The 22,031-nt window shown below is 37.1% G+C and overlaps 1 protein-coding gene across 1 annotated transcript in view; it reads right to left on the bottom strand.

Annotated features, from left to right (window-relative positions):
- The window catches only part of phf21b (PHD finger protein 21B), a 96,494-nt gene that overhangs the window by 5,815 nt on the left and 68,648 nt on the right, over positions 1-22,031 (bottom strand). The window contains exons 4-9 of the mRNA XM_059326093.1: positions 12,190-12,456; positions 3,014-3,106; positions 1,577-1,939; positions 701-817; positions 502-553; positions 18-94 (exon numbers count right to left, since the gene is read on the bottom strand). Of these exons, the coding sequence (XP_059182076.1) occupies positions 18-94; positions 502-553; positions 701-817; positions 1,577-1,939; positions 3,014-3,106; positions 12,190-12,456 (969 nt within the window). The remainder of the gene's footprint in view (positions 1-17; positions 95-501; positions 554-700; positions 818-1,576; positions 1,940-3,013; positions 3,107-12,189; positions 12,457-22,031) is intronic.

The following is a 22,031-nucleotide window of genomic DNA, read 5'->3' as shown; positions in this document are numbered from 1 at the left end:
AATGTTATTAAAGTGACCTCTGGTTCGAAGAGGCCGCTGTAGGCCGGGTTGGCCGTGCTCCGTCTCTTCCTCTCCTGACGCTTCGTCTGGATCTCTGAACACACACACACACACACGCACAGGATTAAACAACAACAACAACAACAACAACAACAACAAACGACTCAGCGTGAATCAGGATGAATGAATTAAATGAATGAATAAATAAATAAAATAAGGGGATTTAAAGAAAAAAACCCAAGACATTTAAGTTTTGACATATTAAGAGCGTGAATTAAAAACAATAAATAAATAAAGTGGGATATAATTATTTATAAAATGACATTTAAGATTTTTATTTTTTAAAGAGTGTGAATTTAAATAAATAATAAAATGAGATAAAAAAATAAAATAAGAGAATATAAATTAAAGAAATTGAAAGAAGTTGAGAATTTTTCAGACTATTCAATTAATTTAAAATTAAATAAAATTAAATTAAACTCTGCTGCTGTCTGAACTCACCCTCCAGGTGTTCTGTGGTGACGAGGCCGAGGGCCACCATGAACGAGATTTTCTGTCAGAGAGAAAAAGAAAAACATGTCAACAACCAGGAGAGAGAGACAAACAAACAAACAAACAAACAAACAAACAAACAGACGAACAAACAAACAAAAAGAGAGAGAAATATGACTGAAAGCAGGTGTGTGTTTGTTTTCTTCACCTCGGGGTCTTCGTCGTCTTTCTTCGGGGCGGGCGGAGCTTCCTGTGACGGGAGGTCGGCCGGGGCCCCCGGGGGCCCCTCAGAGCTGCTGGGGGCCTGAGGCTGGATTATTATCACCTGCACACACACACACACACACACACACACACACACACACACATATATTAAATTAATATGATATTAACTCTACAGAAATATTAATAATCAATGTATGTAGGCATTAATTCAAATTTACTTTTTATTTATTTTAATTTTTAAAAGTATTTATTTACATTTGCAACAATTTATCTAATGAATCTAAAACTTTGTTAACTTATTTTTGCATTATTAAATAGAAATACAATAAAAACATTTAAGTTAATATACAATAATAACAAATATTTTATTAAAATTTAATTTAATGTCTTAATGCCTTTATGTCAGTTATTTTTTAAATTGTTTTATGTACACAAAACACTTTGACATCTGAAATCATAAGACATCTTGATTTATTCATTTATTTTTTATTAAATTCAACAACTTATGAAACCAAATTTAGATGGTTTAATTTTTGTAGACAGAATCAGAAATGTTGTTATTTAATCACAAGAGAAACATTAAATATTTATTAAATCTTTACTGAATTAATTTTACCAAATAATGTCATGAAAGTATTTTATGTATCTATATATATTATAAATAAATATGAAATCTCTAAATGCATTAAAATGAGAATTTCTCCTGCTGTGTGTGGCCGAATTAATAGTATATAAATAATAATTAATATCAATATTAATTTTATTAATAATAATAATGCTAATGATGCTAATAATGCTAATAATAATAACAATAATAATAATAACAATAATGATGATGGTGATAATAATAATAACTTACCTTGTTGTCGGCGCTGAAGATCAGCGGTTGGACTTTGACCGTCTCGCTGACGGCCGACACGCCGTTCCCGGTGGCGGGCGAGGCGGCGATGATGGCGTACGCCACGCCGGGCCCCGCGGTGGCGTGCTGGACGGGGCCGGCGGCGTCGGGGCCCCCCGAGGGGCCGTGGGGCGGGGCCGGCGGCGAGGCGTCGCTCTGGCCGTTGGGCTGGCGCTCGGGGCTGAAGGTGCTGTTGGCGGTGGGCAGCGTGGGGCCGTGGCTCTTCAGACTCACCACCGCCGCCGCACGCTGCACGCTCAGCGGCGCCAGATCCTGACACGGGCTGAGGGGGAGGCTGTCCGGGATCTGGGTCTTTGGCCTGACCTGGAGGGGGGGGGGGGGTAAAACACCAGGGGGTTAAACACGAGGAAAACACCAAAAATGTACTTTCTTTAAGGTTTTTAATTCTTTATGTTTTAATATATTCAGATTTTGTTTAAAGTTTGTAAAATGGGTATTAAAAAAAAAAAATGTTTTTGCTTCATGCTGCCTTTTTTTAAATGTATTTATTTAATCAAATGCATTTATTTCTTTATACTTTTCTACATATATGATTTTATGCATTTCTTTTTCATTATGCAAAATAAATATAAACAATGCAATAATAAAAACCTTTTAATTAATATAAAGAGAGAAAAGTTACTGAAGTAAGTCAATTAATGAAGTAAGTCAATGTGATTGTCCTGTAATTATTTATTTATGCCCTTTATTTTTTTATTAATTAATTATTTAATTTAATTTATTTAATTTTAATTTAATTGTAAATGTTATCTGTAAAATATAATCTGCTTAGTATATATAAATATATATATATATATATATATATATCTATATATATATAAAATTTGTTTTATCAATTAATACATTTATTTTAATATACTTGTTAAAGACCAATAATAAAAGATGTATTTGTGGCGCCTCCTGCTGGACATCTCTCCAAACTGCAGCCACAATCATTAAGTTTGAGTTTTTAGTTTTTAATATTTAGATTTTTAATATGTTTATAAAACATGCATAGAGATAGGGATAGATTTTTTAAAATCTATTTTAAAAAACCTTTTAACTGATATTATTTTTTATTTTATTTAATTAAATTTAAATGTTTTACTTTACCTGACTTAAATTACGCTTAAATTAATTAAGTGTAATTTAAGTCAGGTAAAGAATTTAAATGTATTTAAATAAAAAATAAAGATATGTATTTAAAAGAAAAATCTAAAAATTAAAAAATCTATCTCTATCTATTTATATATATTCAAGAATATAACAAATATGCAAAAGTAAAAAAGTAAAAACAGCAAGAAAATTTTTTAAAAGTCTGTATTCAATTCAATTACATAATCTTTGTATTTATTATAATTTTTATTCTATTGTGTTTGTTAGAGATATATTTGTTACCTGAGGTAGCACGTTGGCGGCTTGTCCTGCCAGCCGGTGCAGCGAGCTGACTTGAGGCACCTTGAGAGGAACAGCAGCGAGAGTTCCCAGCATCTGAAAGACACACGAACGCACCGTCACTGAAACTGATCCTCTCGTCAACAACAACAACATTTATACCAACAGAAACAAACAAATCAGGATTATTTTATCAGTTAATACGCCAAAATTAATTGTTGATAAGAAACAAAAAGCTGTGTTCAAATTTATTTATTTTTTGTTTTACTAAATCCATGAAAAACAACTTTGTGGGAATAAGAGATAATAAAAAAGCTGATTCATTTTCTTTAAATCAATTAAATTAAATTAAATCAAACCAAATCAAATCAAATTAAATTAAACCAAATTAAATTAAATTAAATAATTAAACTTCACAGAAACAGAAATTATGTTTCCTAAAATCTTTCAAAATAATTTTTACTTCATTATATCAGTTATTAAATGAAGAAGCTCAACATCATCATCATCATCATCATCAGGATTTAAACACTTTAGATGGAAATGTAATTTTAATGAGGCCAAAGTTGTAAAATATGGAGGACAGAAAATAACAAAATTCAAAATAAGTAAGTAAATAAATAAATGAATGAATGAATAAATGAATTATTAAATAAATTAATAAATGACATGATGAACTAATTAACATGTCATTAAATGTATAACAAATAATATTAAATATAAATTTTAAGTTTGGGGAAATAAAAAGGGAAAAAATGCAAATAATAAAATAAATACACGAATTAATACATTTAAAGCGAATGTAAAATAAACTAAAAACTAAATACAAATAAATAACTATATTTAAAAATAATAAAAAACAAATAAATATATTTAAAAATATAATAAAAATAAATAAATAAAAAGGGACTTTAAATAGGAAAGTAGTTATTTTATTTTATTATCCTATTTATTTATTTACTTTCCTTTTTGACTTTCCTGTTTCTTTATTTTTTTTAATGTATTTTCTGTTTAATTCTTTCTTTGTATATTTATTTCCCCAAATGTGTTTATTTACATATTATTGTATTTATACTTTTCTTGTTCATTTATCAAAATAAAATTATCGAAATAAATGAATAAAGAAGAAAATTAAACAGTCATTTAAATTCATGTTACTTTTTTAATTTTTAATTTATTATTTATATATATATATTTTATTTATTTATTGTTTTAGCAGCAGTCTGCTGTTGGCAGACGTTTCACTTTGGTGATCTTTGATTGGCCGACAACAGCTGTCAATCAAACCCAACCGGGACCAGTTCAACCAGTAAAAAACCACCAGCAGGACAGAAAAATCCTTTCAGAATAAAAGAGGAAAGTTTTACTCCTCCCTTTAGGAGGAGGGGGGAGGGGGGAGGAGGCCCGGGCCTGTTACCATGGCAACTGCAGAGATGAAAATTCTTGCAGTGCAGCTTTTATTTTCGTAATTGCTTCCTCTTTTCTTCAAACATAAAAGAACCTTCTCTTCAGGGGGCCTCCTCCTCCTCCTCCTCCTCCTCCCCCTCCTCTTCCTCCTCTCCTCTCCTCCTCCTCCTCCCTTCACTCTGAGCTGATGGAGCTAGGCTAGGCTAGGCTAGCAGTTTCCCCCCACTTCCATTCTTTGTGCTAAGCTAAAGCTAACTGACTCATCTTCTTTAAAAGACTTTTAATGTGAAGAGAGAAAAAGTTTTGGTGTCGGGATATTTTTCAAAATTATTTTTTTAAATTTAAGATAATTAATGGAGGGATGTCAAATTTAAATTAAATATAAATAAAGATAATAATTAACGAAAAGGAAAATTCATAGTTTTATTAAATATAAATAAAAATAAATATTTAGGGGAAAGAAAACTGACATATTTAAGTCATTATAAATTAGTAGAGGCATTTAAAATAACACAAAAAAAATGATATTTAATTAAACATAAATACATTTAATTATTTTTTTCAAAAAGGAACATTTAATTAAATATAAATAAAAGATGCAAAAGTTAAGAAAAGAGAAGTTAAGAACACAGACATGACACACAGAAGATATACTATTGAAATATATTAAAAACAAAGTGTATAAAATGATGCACAGGACATTTAGACTGCTGTAGAGCTGCAGCACACACACACACACACACACACACACACACACAAACTATGTGTTCTGTCTGTTCCTGCAGCTGCATGCAGAGGGCGACACCAGAGGCCACGTCAGCTCTCTCTCTCTCCCTCTCTCTCTCTCTCTCCCTCCCTCTCTCTCTCTCTCCCTCTCTCTCTCTCTCTCTCTCCTCTCCCTCTCTCTCTCTCTCCCTCTCTCCCTCTCTCTCTCTCTCTCTCTCACTCTCTCTCTCTCTCTCTCTCTCTCTCTCCATTCATGCTCTGAGTAGACAGATGAACTGCAGCATGATGATGAGGTGAAGCTGAGAGAGTCGGGCTGCGTTCACAAGCAGCAACAACAAGCTGCAAAGACTCTAAACAACACAATATTTTTATATTTATTCTATAACATATAAATCTATTTTATATGTATATTTTTTTTACCTCTGTATACTTTTTCTTTATCCGTTATTTTTATTTCTCTTATTATTTGTATATATAAATATATATTTTTACTTTTACTTGCTTTGTCTAAAAATGTATTCTACTTTTTAATTTAATATTTTATTACTTATTTATGTATTTATTTATTTTATTTTAATATTATTTATTTTATCTTTTTTCTTTTTCTTTATCTTTTATTATATTATTAGTCTATATTATTATTATCGTTATTTTATTGGATTCTGTCTTTTATTTTTGCTTTTTTGGACAACATATATTGTTATTGCTGCTTGTACTATTATTATTATTATCGTGATTATTATATTAATAACTATGTTTTTTTGTAAATCTTTTACAAATTTAATTTTATATTTGATTTTTTACTTCTGTATATTTTCTTCACTGTTATTTATTTAATATTATTTGTATATATAAATATATATTTTACTTTTACTTAATTAATTCCTTTTTAAGTCTAAAAATCTATTCGACTGTTTTATATGATATTTTGTCAGATAATACTTTTTTTTCTTTTTTTTCCTTGATCTATTTATTTTTATTAATAGTTTATTATAATCGTCTTTTTATTTTATAATTTATTTTATTGGATTATGTCTTTTATTTTTGCTTTTTTTGACAACATATATTATTATTGCTGTTGGTATTATTATTATTATTATTATTATTATTAACACGCTGCAATATTCAGTGTGAGAACAGTCCTGTTTCTTTCTTTAGTTAGATATAAAGATATAAAAATATATTAAAAAAGTAATAAAAGAAGTTTTAATGTGTCTTATTTTATAAACCAGTTGTTGGTTTCTCTCTCTGTTCATTCAGAAACACCGTACCGTCACCATGGAAACACAGCTCCTCGTCTCATTCATACGGTCTGGTAATATTTTCTCAAGCACCCTCACATCTTCTTCTCCTTTCACTCAAGAACCTGGACAACATGTGTGAGCTCCTCAAGGACCACTAGAACTTCCTCCATGACCCCCTGAAACATGATTCATACTGAAAAACAACTTAACTAGGAGAGAGATCCATTATCAGAACCTGATCAAGGTTCCAGGGGTCCCCAGGACGGCTATAACCACTTCCAAGACCCCTTGAACCTCCAAGGACCCCTTGAACTGTTTCCATGAACACTGAAACATGCTTGAGGAACACTGAAGAACGCCAGAACTCGCTGAAAGACGCCTGGAACAACCATTATCAGAACCTGATCGAGGTTCCAGGACGGCTATAACCACTTCCATGAACCCCTTGAACCGTCAACATGTTCAAATATTGTGTTTACCAATGGATCCACCTCAAGAACCACTGGAACTTTTTCCTCCAGGTCCTCTAGAACCTTGTGTGTCATCTTTAGAACCGATTCAAGGACTCCTGGTGTTCAAAGACTTGTCTAATATTCAGAGGGACCCATGAATCCTCCTCCAGAACACCCTTCCCACCCTTAAAACGTGTTCAAAAACAAGGACCACAAGAACTTTTTTCACCAATGGAACAAGTTCAAAGACTTGTCAAATACCCAGAAGAAATCATAGGTCCCCGAACCCATAGGTCTATCTCAAAGACTACTAGAACTTTTTCCACCCTTAAATTGTGTTCAAAAACAAGGACCACTTTCTCCAGAAGCCCTAAGACCCAAAGAGAGACTCGTGGAACATCCTCCAGGACCTCTAGAACCTGGTGTGCCATCTTTCATCCTGGTGTTCAAAGGCTTGTCTAATATTCAGAGGGACCCATGAATCCTCCTCCAGGACCACTAGAAGTCTTCCCACCCTAACAACATGTTCAAAAACAAGGACCAACAGAACTTTTTTCACCAATGGAACAAGTTCAAAGACTTGTCATATACCCAGAAGAAATCAAAGGTCCACGTCAAGGACGACTAGAACATTTTCACTCTAAAAGCATGTTCAAAGACTTGTCGAATACCCAGAGAACCCATAGGCCGAACTCAAGGACCACTAGAACTTTTCCCAACCTTAAAACATGTTCAATGACAAGGACCACTTTCTCCAGAACCCCTAAGACCCAAAGACAGACTCCTAGAGCATCCTCCAGAACCCCTAAAACCGGGTGTGTCACCTTTAGAACCGATTCAAAGACTACTGGTTTTCAGAGACTTGACACATGTCCAGAAGGACCCATAGATCCACCTCAAGGACTACTAGGACTTTTTTCCACCCTTAAATCATGTTCAAAGACTTGTCAAATACCCAGAAGAACGTATAGGTCCACGTCAAGGACCACTAGAACGTTTTCACTCTAAAAACATGTTCAAAGACTTGTCAAATTTACAGAGAACCCTTAAGTCTAACTCAAGGGATACCAGAACTTTTTCCACCCTTAAATTGTGTTCAAAAACAAGGACCACTTTCTCCAGAAGTCCTAAGACCCAAAGGTAGACTACTGGAACATCCTCCAGGACCTCTAGAACCTTGTGTGCCACCTTTAGAACTTGTTCAAGGACTCCTGGTGTTCTTTAGAACAGATTCAAAGACTACTGGTTTTCAGAGACTTGACACATGTCCAGAAGGACCCATAGATCCACCTCAAGGACTACTAGAACTTTTTTCCACCCTTAAATCATGTTCAAAGACTTGTCAAATATCCAGAAGAACTCATAGGTCCAAGTCAAGGACCACTAGAACTTTTTTCCCCTCTAAAAATAAGAGAACCCATAGGTCTAACTCAGGGACTACTAGAACTTATTCCAGCCTCAAATCGTGTTCAGAGACTTGTTACATGTCCAGAAGGACCCATAGATCCACCTAAAGGACTACTAGAACTCTTTCCACCTTTAAATCGTGTTCAAAGACAAGGACCACTTTCTCCAGAAGCCCTAAGACCCACAGATAGACTCCTGGAACATCCTCCAGGACCCCTAAAACCTTTTGTATCACCTTAAGAACCGATTCAAGGACTCACATGTCCAGAAGGACCCATAGATCCACCTAAAGGACTACTGGAACTTTTTCCAGCCTTAGATCACGTTCAAAGACTTGTCAAATGCCCAGAATAACTCATAGGTCCACGTCAAGGACGACTAGAACTTCTAAAACTCTAAAAACATGTTCAAATTCTTGTCAAATGCCCAGAGAACCCTTAGGTCTAACTCAAGGACTGCTCCACTTTAAGGAATACTAGAACATATTCCACCCTTGAATATTATTCAAAGACTTGTCACCTGTCCAGAAGGACCCATAGATCCACCTAAAGGACTACTAGAACTATTTTACACCCTTAAAATATGTTCAAAACCAAGGGCCACTTTCTCCAGAAGCCCAAAAACCCTAAAATAGACTCCTAGAACATCCTCCAGGACCTGTAGAACCCATTCAAGGACTCCTGGCACCATCTGAAGTAAAAACAGACTCTAAATAAAATAAAATAAAACAAAAGGAATAAGCAGAGACATATTCTGAGGACTATTTTCTGTGTTGCACCTTAAATAAATCCTCCAAAATGTAAATATATTATTATTCTGGAGGCTGGACCGAGCTCTGAGGTTCCTCTGGAGCTAAATAACCGACTGTAGAGCAGTGAATGCGTGCTCAGGTTCCTCTTCCTCTCATAATGGCTCATTTCTCGACACCACGTGATGTTCTGGGCTGAATGTGTTGAGTTTTAGTCGTTGGCGGCTCTGAGTGAGGGGCCGTCCACCTTCCTCTCCGGCTCTGACGAGACTCGGAGGCGGATGGCGGCGGTGACCTTGGCGGCCGTTTAAAGAGGATAAAGACGCCTTTAGAAGGCGGCGGGATGGAGAGCCATGAAAGAGGAAGGATCAGCGTTAGAGCTGCTCTGCTCTTTGTTCCCGCCGGTCGCTGCTCAGGCCTCAGAAACACAAACGCTCCTCCTGCTGCACGCTTTATTCTCCCACAATACACCAGGAACTCACCACTGAGACTGGATTCACTACAGACGTTTAAATATGTTTTAAAAAGACTTGCACCTCTATATATATATATATATATATATATATACACACACACAGTTTATATACATATATATATATAAACATATATTTTTTACTTTTACTTAAAACATTCCTGTTTATGTATTAAAATCTATTCTACTGTTTTATTGAATATTTTAACATGTAATATATTTTATCTTATTTTTTTCTTACATTTCTCTTTTTCTATTTATTTATTTTTATTTATCTTTTATTATTATTGTCATTTTATTGAATTATGTCTTTTATTTTTAGATATTATTATTGCTGTTTTATAATAATAATAATAATAATAATAATAATAATAATAATAAATATTATTATTATTATTATTATTATTATTATTAATTTAAGACATATATTTTACATATTTTTATTGTGAATCTTTCTATTTTATATTTATGATTTTTTACTTCTGTTTTTTTTTACTTCTGATTTTTTACTTCTTTTTATGTCCTGTATATTTTTAGGAATTAAACTACTTTTTCAAGAACAAAAAACTACAAATCTGCTCCAGAAATCTATCTATTTCTTGTTTTAGTGTTTGGACAAATTTCCAAGCAAACCCCATTCAAATTTGTAACATTTTGGGGGAAATCTCTTTCACAAACAGGACTTGTTTGTCTAAAAATACAAAAATAAAAAATAAATAATAATTGCAAAACTCCGAACTAAAAGCAACTGTTATGTTCTGTTTATTTTAAGGAATTAAACTACTTCTTCAAAAACAAACTTACAAAAAAAAACTATAAATCAGCACCAGAAATGTGTCTTTTTCTTCTCTTACAAACTTCCAACCAAACTCCATTTTATCACAAGTTTATCACATTTTTAAGAGGAAATTCTGTTTACAAGCAAAAACTGAAACCTGACGTCTTTGGCAGAGGTCGAAGAAAACAAATAAGTCGAGGAGAAGAATTAAAATGTGTGAAAGCGGATCACACCATTGTGTGTGTGTAGTGTGTGTGTGTGTGTGTGAGTCAGACTTCACTGAAGTGCAGAAACAATGCAGCTCTAATGTGTGCACTCATGCACAGCAGCAATCCCATTACACCTCATTATTGATCTCCAAATTAGTGGCCAGGTGGTCTGAGGGACCTCCCCCCCCTCCTCTGGTGTCCCCCACCCCTCCGTTCAGCCCCCACGCCAGCCTCTGATTGGCCGAGCCCTGATGACTAGCTGCTGGAGGACAGAGGAGCCTACAGGAGGCTTGTTTCTTTTATTGCTGGTGCAGCTGGAGCAGCTCTGAACAATACAGCAGTAAAGAGCCTGCTGCCTGACCTGCCACCACCAACGCCACCTCCACCGCCACCACCACCAATACCGCCATCACCACCACTACCACCACCGCCAACGCCACCAACGCCACCAACGCCATCTCCACCACCACCAATACTGCCATCGCCACCACTACCACCACCAATGCCACCACTACCACCACCAACGCCACCACTACCACCACCACCACCACCAATACCGCCATTGTCACCAACACTGCCACCTCCACTACCACCACCACCACCAACGGCATCAGCACCACTACCACCACCGCCAACGGCACCTCCACCAACAACAACATCGCCACCAACACTGCCACCTCCACTACCACCGCCACCACTACCACCACCACCAACACCATCTCCACCGCCACCGCCACCACCAATATCAATACCGCCATCGTCACCAACACTGCCACCTCCACTACCACCACCACCACTACTGCCTCCACCACCACCACCAATATCGTCATCGTCACCAACACTGCCACCTCCACTACCAGAATCAATCAAGCAATCAATCAATCAATCAGACTTTATTTGTATAGCACTTTTCAAACAAGAGATGTATACATTATATATACACTACTGCCACTGCCACCACTTATTTTTTATTTTACGTTCGTTTTACTTTATTTCTAATCCTTCTTTAAAATTAATCAATCAAGTTAATTTTTAAGCATAAAACTGTGTCAATTTTCTTTTTGTCTGTTTCATCTTTCATTAAACTGAATATATTTAGTTTTAGCTCTTTCTGTCTTCTTGCAGCGTTTTTCAGATTCTGAAGGTTTCCAGCTGACAGACGAGTCGGTTGTTATAAGAGACGTGTTGACGGACGGAGACAGATCTGATGGACGGAGGAATCATAAAGCTGGAGCCTAAAATTACCAAAAAATATGTAAAATTACCAAAAACCTGTAAAATTACCAAAAACTTCCACATATTCTACATATTGGAAGTATTGTCATGTTTCCAGCCTCTCCTGTCCTCTCCTCTCTGCTCTGTGTAAACAGCCTCTCCTGTCCTCTCCTCTCTGCTCTGTGTAAACAGCCTCTCCTGTCCTCTCCTCTCTGCTCTGTGTAAACAACCTATCCTGTCCTCTCCTCTCTGCTCTGTGTAAACAGCCTCTCCTGTCCTCTCCTTTTCTGTTTTGGTCACTTTTTATAACTGATGATGCGTTCAATGACCGTCAGAAAGTTCAAACTCTGATGATAATGTCTGTTTTTAGAGTTTATTTCTATGATAAACAGATTTTTGTTTTTTTTATAAAGAAAATATACTCTTCAGAGGGTTAATATAAAGTCGATGTGTGATGTACTGAAGTTACTGTCCTGATATTATGAATTTAAATCAGTTTCCAGGTGTTTCCAGGTGTTTACCTGAGAGGGGGGGGGCAGCTCTGCGGCTCTCCTGCTGCTGAACGTGTGGACGACGCCGGCGGCCGCCGCCCTGCCGCCCGTCTGGAGGTTGATGGGGGACGTCTGCAGCGGCTCCGAGCTCGCCGCCTTCTGTCCGTTAATGTGTGCGGTCACCATGGAAACGGGAGCCTTGGCCGGCACCACGGAGATGGCGATGCCCTGGCTGGGAGGCTTGATGAGAGACAGAGGCTTAGTGGAGCCCACAGGACAACTTCTGACTGCCAGCTTCTGCACACAGAGAGACAGAAATACACTGTCAGTACACACAGTACACACACAGTACACACAGTACATACAGTATGGACAGTCATGTGAGTCAGTCTGTACATAGAAAATACTGCAGTTTCTTTTTGATCGAGAGGAAACAGAAAAATACATTGAATTTTAAAGATGAAACTACAATAGTACTACAATCACTACTGTTACTACAAGTACTACTTATACAGGTAAGTTTATTTATAAAGCACATTCCAGGTGCTTCACACAAGACATCAAAAGCATCACGCCTGAGGGCAGAAAAACACATTAAAAGGGGAAATTTAAACATCGAAGAGAGAAAAAATACAAATAAATAAATCCAGCTCAAACAGAAGCTGAAATATAATAAAAGTTGTATGAAAATGAGACAAATATTCACTGAGAATCTGTTTACACAGAGCAGAGAGGAGAGGACAGGAGAGGCTGTTTACACAGAGCAGAGAGGAGAGGACAGGAGAGGCTGTTTACACAGAGCAGAGAGGAGAGGACAGGAGAGGCTGTTTACACAGAGCAGAGAGGAGAGGCTATTTTATAACTTTTTTATCACTTTACATATTTTTTTGTCGTTTTTACATATGTTTGGATCTTTTTGTTGTTATTTTGTGTCTTTTCTTGTCTTTTTGTGTCATTTTTGATATCTTTAAACCTTTTTTGTCATTTTACGTCTCTCTTTTTTTGGTAATTTTGTCTTTTTTTATATTTTAACATAATTTTTGTGTTTATTTTGTGACTTTTCTTGGTAATTTTGTCTTTTTTGTTACATCTGTGTCCAACAACTTGCGGGCACTTGGAAAAGTGTTTATAATTAAATTCTATTTTATTCAAATAAAAAATAAAAAAAAGAATTATCAAAGAAATTCAACTTTTCAACTGTGTTATTCTGCACAAAGACTGTTTGAGTTGTTGTGATGGTGTTGATTCCACAGAGCTGCAGGACTTAAGAGATTTATAGATTTTATATATTACCATGAAACACAAGGACACAGAGAGGAGAATGTAAAAAGAGCAAACACACACACACACACACACACACACAGCCCCTCCCCCACCGCCCCTCCCCCTGCTCTCCTCTCCAGCCTGTAAAATAAAAACACGTCTTCAGAGCTGAGATAAGAACATCTCGCTTCAGCCTCGCACCACAGAAGAAGAAGAGGCTCTCTAAATATTTTATATCCATCCCACTGCCCTCTCATCGTCTCCTTCTTCTTCCTGTGGACTACAGTGGGTCTGCGTGGGTGAGGAGGGGGGAGGGCTTCTGTTCTCTGGCAGACACTTTGTGCATCCAGTGAAAAACATTAAAAACAGGATTTGTGAGGCGACGAGGCTTCCAGTTGAAAGCGTTTCCAGAGGCGAGAGTCCTCGCTCGCTGGCCGCAGTAATCACCTTGTAAACAATCAGCGAGGAGCCAGGCGCTCCGATAAACAACATCACACGGCGAGCAGAGAGACGCAAAGTTTCTCTCTAAACAGGCTGAAGGATTCATTCTGCTAGAGCTCCTCCACTCAGGCCCCTAAACAGCCAGTCCGCCTTAAAACACCCTGCAGGCTGCAGATTTAAGGTGGACTGAGGGTTTCAGGGTCTGTAGAGGAGGAGGAGTTTCACTTTTACATTCTTCATTCCTCTAAAGGATCCTGTTCTTCTTTATAATAATAATATTTATCTTTATCATCTTTTATGCACAAAATGTACATGCAAGAGTGCTATATATATATACATGTATGTAACAAATAAAGTTAGCACATGGATAAAAACAAATAAAATATGAATATGAATATTGAGCATCAAGGTAGAAACAACAAAAAAAAATAATAAACATTTTGGTCATTTAGTGTTTTTTGTGTTTTATCAGTATAAAGTGGGCATGTTATCAGCATAAAGTGGGCATGTTATCAGCATAAAGTGGACATGGTATCAGTATAAAGTGGGCATGTTATCAGCATAAAACTGTATGGTATCTGCAAAAAGTGGGCATGTTATCAGCATAAAGTGGGCATGGTATCAGTATAAAGTGGGCATGTTATCAGCATAAAGTGGACATGGTATCAGTATAAAGTGGGCATGTTATCAGCATAAAACTGTATGGTATCTGCAAAAAGTGGGCATGGTATCAGTATAAAGTGCGCATGTTATCAGCATAAAGTGGACATGGTATCTGCAAAAAGTGGGCATGTTATCAGCATAAAGTGGGCATGTTATCAGCATAAAGTGGACATGGTATCAGTATAAAGTGGACATGTTATCAGCATAAAACTGTATGGTATCTGCAAAAAGTGGGCATTTTATCTGCATATAGTGGGAATGCAGAAATCTTCACACACACAAGGACAAAATAGCATTTTACTGTGTGAAAAACTGCATGTTTCTGCGTAAAATTGCATGTTATTAGCATAAAGTGGGCATGTCAGTAAAGAAGAGATTCATTGCTACACACAGAACACATTTTCATCCAGATATCTTGAGATCAGAGGTCAGGAAATGTCCCTACTGGTTTAGTTTGTATCATTATTCCTTCCTTCACAACAAACTCTCTGCTCTCTGTGTGACTTGGGATGCTGCTTATATAAGAGGCAGATTTATTTCCCTGTGTAAACCTGCTGACTGTGTGAGAAGGAGAGTAACCCAGATTCAGGAAACTCTCCTAACTAACAAAGGATTTCACGGCCTGAGAGCAGCATTAAACCCCCGACTCTCTCCCGCTTCATTCACATGTTGTTATTTATTAATTCCCCCCTCAACAATGAGCGCGGCGGGCCCCATTGTTTCAGGGGATCAATGTAATCCACAGGCAGCAGAGCAGCCGGCTGCACGGGGACCCGGGGGCCGCCGCTCGCCATTCAGAGCTCGCCGGAGCCGGGGCACCTCCGATTGTCTCAAAGGTCACTCGTTTAAAGCCTCTCCAGGCTGAGAGCGGAGCCTCGTCCCTCCCGGAGAGAGTCGAATGAAAAGACACGACGTGGGAGCAGCAGGTACCACAGAGCAGCTAAGAGCTTCTTAGAGCCACCTGGAGGCTGATTTAATCAGAAACACTCGGAGCTGCTGACTGATGCAACTCAGCAAAGATTCAACGATTCACGGTGGAAACATCCAACAAATGCTGCATGTTAATGTCACAACAAACAGGCAGGGGACGGCGTCCAATCAGCAGCCAGAACCAGAGGACAGCGTCCAATCAGCAGCCAGAGACACAAAGACAACTTCTTAAAACATTCAAACGTTAAATAAGTCAACAAGCTGCAGCCTGACAGACACACAGCTGCAGTTTATTATTTATATTCTCATTTACACTTTTTATTTTCCTAATTTAACAGTTATACAAACAAAAACATAGCAGGTAAAGTCATAATAATAGTCCTTATTGAATAATATAATAAAATACAATAAAATACAATAATATAAAAAATATAATATATAAAAAGTAATATATCTGTAAAAATAAATATATATATACATATATATGCCCTTATAATCTTTTATTTCTTTATAATTTGTCTGAATAATCGTCCTTAAAAAATAATACAATAAAATACAATGATATAAAAAATATAAATAATATTTAAATGTGTCCTTATAATCTTTTCTTTCTTTCTTTATAATTTGTCTGAATAATCATCTTTAATAAATAATATAATAAATAACAAATAACTATTATATCGACATAAAATCAATATACAAATAATAATATGTCCTTAAAATATTTTATTATTTTATCTAAGTAGATAGATAGAAAGTATTATAATATAATAAATATATTATAATACAAATTCTAATAATACTAAAGTTCTAAAGTAATAATCTTTTATTACTTAATTTTTAATTGTATATGTCCTGTCTTAATAAAAAAGCCCTTAATAAATAACATAAAAAATTACAATAGAAATAAATATTACTTTATTTATAATTTGATAAGTTTATAATAAATAAATATAATAAATATATAATAATAGAATCGATTATATATGACAATACAGACATAAAATAAATACATATAAATAATAAAATGTTGCTATAATATTTTATTACTTTATTTATAATTTTATAAGTCCTACCCTCATAATAGTCCTAAATAATATATAACCATAACATATAAATAAATAAAAAATATACGTCCTTAAAGTATTATATTACTTTGTCTCCTGGCCTAATAGAAGCCCTTAATAAATAATAAATAACATAATAAATATATAATATAATTAATAATATATGACTATTATATATATATATATATATATATATATCTTATAATAATTTATTTCCTTTTTTAAATAACTCCTGTCATATAATAGTCCTTAATAAATAATATACAATCAAAACGTATAAATGAAAATATTTAAATATAAATATACATTGATTTGAATTTTTTTTTTTTGTTTCTGATTTGAATGAAGGACATCAGTGGGGAATAAAAATCTTATTATGGTGCAGCTGGAGGAATATTCTTCTATATTCTAAATGTTGAAGCTTTCTGAGGATCCTGGAACAACTTGAAACAGCATTAAGAGCGTTTTAAAGGATTTATCTTGTAGAAATGGATCCTGCCGGGCGGCTGGAAGGATCTCTGACTTTATCTCCATCTCATCTGACTCTGGATCAGCCGGCTGACACCAGGATTTCCTAAAACATCAGATTATCTCGACACATCCAGATCTAACCCCCGCTGGCTCAGATCCTGGAGGGTACCAATGGAGCGTTTAGCTTCTCTTCAGGTTTTTAAAAACGTTTGGCGTCGCTGCCGTCACCTCCAGGATCACAGAGGGCCTGTAAAGAACGTATTGATCGCACTTTTACGCAAATTACAGCCTCTCAGCTATGGATCTGTGGACTCTAATGTACTCAAGGTGAAGAATTCTCTGACACATTCGGAGCTGAGTAATCGCCTGAAAGGTGCCACTTCTTCACTGAGGGGTGATTTTATTTTATGTTGTTCGGCATCAACACAACCAGAGAGCACCGCGTCCAAAACCAATCAGCACACTGAGCATTTTATACACTGAGAGGACACAATAACACAATAATTGCATGAGATAAACTGTATTTTTGTTTCAAACTGCATGATACCAGCATAAAGTGGGCATGTCTGTAAAGAGGAGACTCATTGGGACCCTTACAACTAATATTCTTCACATATCTGGAGGTCAGAGGTCAAGGGATGCCTTGAAAATGGGGTTTCCCCTCACTAAAATTTAGGCGAACTTTGGAGCTGACTTTGAGTTTGGTCATACCCGATTTATGCAACTCACAGACTATGTAATGACCCTAGTATGCACAAATATTCCCATAAAAGAGGACACAATATCACAATAATTGCACGAGATAAACTGTGTTTTTTGTCTCACACTGCATGTTATCAACATAAAGTGGGCATGTCTGTAAAGAGGAGACTCGTGGGTACCCAAAGAACCCATTTTATTCACATATCTTGAGGTCAGAGGTCAAGTAACCTCTTTGAAAATGGTCATTTGGGCTCATTGAATCCACAAGAGTCTCAGCTTTCCAGTCATACCCCATTTATGCAGCTCACTGACTGTTAAGGGACCCCAGGATGCACAAAGATTCACGTAGAAGTGGACACAATAACACATTTACTGCAGGAGAAACACTGCATGTTATGGGCATAAAGTGGGCATGTGACAGCCTACAGATTTTTATTAAGAAATTTGAAAAATGGAGTTGGGGAACAAGCTTTGTTCTGATGACCATTTTCAAGTTGGGAAAATTATTGTTTCACTGTTTACAAATCAGGAAAATTATTGTTTTTCCTGATTTTCTGCCCGATTTATGCAGCTCACAGACTGTTCAGGGACCAAAGCATGCAGAAATATTCACACACAAAAGGACAAAATATAATTTAACTGAATGTTTCTGCACAAAACTGTATGTTCTCAGCATAAAGTGGGCGAGCCAGCCCGACCACCGGTGGATCAGTGGAGGACTCTGGGTGAGCCGTGAGCAGGAAGTTCAAGCTGATGGAGCAAAAATCTGTGTGAGGAAATGTTGGTAACGCTGCATAACGAGCCAATCTCTCCACACAGGGTCCAATTAGACACGGCGGCTTTCATCAGCGTTCGCTCGCCACGCCACGGAGCCGCGGTAATGACGGCCGGACGCCTGATGATGAGGGGAAATGGGCTTTCTGATGTGAGCTCCATTTACTGAAGCTGCACACGTCAACTCGCCTCTGACTTCAAATCGCTGCTAAAAAAAGATCTTCCTGCAGATGTGTCACCAGTCTGGAGTTTATTAAAAACTGCACTGAAAAGCCGACAAATTCATAATAAAGTCATCTATCAGGGTCGTCCCTAAGCATCGTCAACAACTTGTGAACCTTCTCAGGATTTATTAGCTTTTCCACGTCATTACGTGTCTGTTTACGTCTCCGTAACACCAGAAACACCAACTTCAAGCTTCATAACAACGGTGCACTTCATCGTCTCTTTACAGACTCGACTGGTGTGAAGCAAAGTTATAGGTGAGATCTTTAAACTCAGCGATGCTTTCATCCTCACAGAGTGGCTGTAATGACGTGATGATGAGGCTTTCTGATGCCCACGTTGACTCACTGATCTGACATTTTGTCCAGCTCTGAGCTGCTGCACATCAAAGTGCTGCAAACATCTTTGTCTACCTTAAAGATGCATCAGTCTTATGTGTATTTACAACTACAGATGAGCCTGAAAACCTCCAGCTCTGCACTATTGTTACTGCATTAACAGGTGGGAGTCTCTACTGGGGTTTCTAGGGTTTTTCTTGAGGCGTTATCATGTGGTTTCTCAGGAAATAGTGGGATTTGGTTGCCTTGCACAGCAGCTAGACACTCACAATAAGCAAGACTTTAGAAATGTTGTAAAAAAGAAATAAAAACTTGGTGTGTTTCTATCAGCTGGTTTGGAGAATGAACTTGTTTCATCAGCTGTCAATCTGCCGGTAAACAGACGAGAAGAAGTAAAGTTCTGAACCAGAAACCCATGTTACAGAAACATTATTTCAGGTGTCAGGTAAGTTTTACTGGTTCCTCCATGTTTCATGTTGTCTGTACAAAAAGATAATTGAATGTCCTGTCAGTTAAATGTTCACAACAGCAGAACTTATTCTGCAAATTCTTTAAAGATGAACAAAAACCACCTCAACTCATGATAAACCTCTGCTGCATTATAAACCACCTCAAGCGAATCCCTCCATCACTCCATCCATCCATCCATCCATTCATTCATTCATCCATCCATCCATCCATCCATCCATCCATCCCTCCATCCATCCATCCATCCAACCATCCATCCATCCATCCATCCATCCGTCCCTCCATCCTTCCATCCTTCCATCCATCCATCCATCCATCCCTCCCTCCCTCCCTCGCTCCATCCCTCCCTCCATCTGCTGATACTTTTGTTCTCTAACTTCATTGAGTTTTAAATGATTTGACATCAACTAGTAGGAACGTTGCCGTTTTGGAGATATGCATGATTTTAGATAATATAATAAATATTCGGGTATTATCGTTAACCAGTTTAAATGTTGATCACACTGCACGCTGTTGTGTCGTGGTGCAGCAGAGCAGATTTCTCCACGCTGCTCTTTCACTCATCTGGCAGATTTAATTGAGGCGGCCGCCACCGCTTGACGGCGGCGGCGTTAAGGTCAGGGTCCGCCCGCCGCTGTTTACTGCAGACCCAGAGCCGACAGGATTATCCACTCATTATGTACTCTGTTTTGATAGTGTGCCTTTGAGATAACAGGGCTGCTGAAAAACGCATTAGTAGCTGTTCAGATTTCCATCAGTGCAGCTGCCAGACGGTTCTTTGTTTACACTCCATTTAGCGAGCGGCCCTTTAGTCCTGAGAGGAGCAGAGGAGACGCCGTTTGTCCTTTTCCTCACAGAGATGGAAGAAAAACTCCTTCACCGGAGCTACACAATGGAGAAATACTCCCTAAAAAGGTTCCTGCACTCAACTATTGTGTCAGTAAGACACGAGAGCTCTCTGTTCAAGGTGAGCAGCTCCAGCAGAAGCTCCATTCAGTCAGTGGAGCCCGGACCTCTGGGGTCACATGGAGGCTGCAGCGTTTTCATGCAATTATTCATGTCAAAATGACCTTTTTGGGGCAATTTTAATGGTTTCCATCCATGGAAATTAAAACCTTTGCGCGTTTTGGGGGGTTGATACTGAAACTGAAACTTCCAGATCAGCTACTAATGGTCCAACATGGCTCCTCTCGCTGTTTATTGGTTTTTGATCAACACAATTTGTGATATTACGTGATTCTTATTTTGGACACACTGCAGCAGACATTTAAAATGAGTTGAGTGGATACTAGAAGGAGTTCAAACACTGGAGCGCACTGATTGGTTAGAGAATATTCAGTTACATGACATTTGTCAAAAATATTTAGAAAATTAGAGTAAAAAATATTTAGAAAATTAAAGTTAAAATAAAAATATTATATATTAATATAAGTAAAAAATATTGAGTAAATGTAATTAAAAAGTAATCAGAAAATTAACGTCAACATATTTAGAAAATAAAAATGAAAATGTTAAAAAAATAAAGTCAAAAATATTTAGAAATTAAACTTCAAAAATATTTAGAAAAATAAAGTCAAAAATATTTGTGAAAATGACAGTAAAAATATTAAGAAAAATAGTCCAAAAGATTTTTCACAAATCATTTACAAAATGCAGTTTTTAAACAGCCAATCTATTGTCAACAGCAACCACAATGTCCGTTAGAGCGTAAGAGAAAAAAACAGTTTTCCTTCACATATTATGAAGTATTGTCATGTTTCCAGCCTCTCCTGTCCGCTCCTCTCTGCTCTGTGTAAACAGATGTTCAGTGACTGATCTAGAAGTTAACATAGAGCTTTAAGATTCTGACTGTTCAGAATCTGAATCCATCAAACACAGAGCAAAACATCTACACATAGAAAGAGTTAAATGTTGGAGCAGCAGAGCCACAGAGCTGATCCTGGTTCAGGTTCTGGGTGAACGGACTCTTCCAGTCCCCCCCTCCTCTGGCAGTGAGACAGCTTATCATCGGGGACACCAGGACGGAGTCTGGACCCTCGCCACCGTTTGGCAGAGAGGGGCCACCAGGGAGCGAGGCCCCCATGACGAGGTTCAGCCAGAAAACACAGAGAGAAACTAACAGCAGGAGAGAGTCAGAGCAGCAACCTCTCCTCATCTGTCATCCATCCATCAATCCATCCATCCATCCATCCATCCATACATCCATACATTCAACCATCCATCCATCCGCCCATCCTATCCATCCATCCATCCATCCATCTGTTCGTACATCCATCCATCCATCCATCCGTTTTCGTCTATCCATCCATCCGTTCATCCATCCATCAATCCATCCATCTGTCTGTCCATCCATCCATTTGTCCATCCATCCATCTGTCCGTCCATCCATCCATCTGTCCGTCCATCCATCCATCCATCCGTTTTCATCCATCCATCCATCCGTTTGTCCATCCATCCATCCATCCGTTCATCCATCCATCCATCCGTCCGTCCGTCCATCCATCCATCCATCTGTTTGTCCATCCATCTG

This window comes from Centropristis striata, chromosome 22 (assembly GCF_030273125.1).
Source record: "Centropristis striata isolate RG_2023a ecotype Rhode Island chromosome 22, C.striata_1.0, whole genome shotgun sequence".
NCBI lineage: Eukaryota > Metazoa > Chordata > Actinopteri > Perciformes > Serranidae > Centropristis > Centropristis striata.
This window is presented reverse-complemented; position numbering and strand designations above follow the sequence as displayed.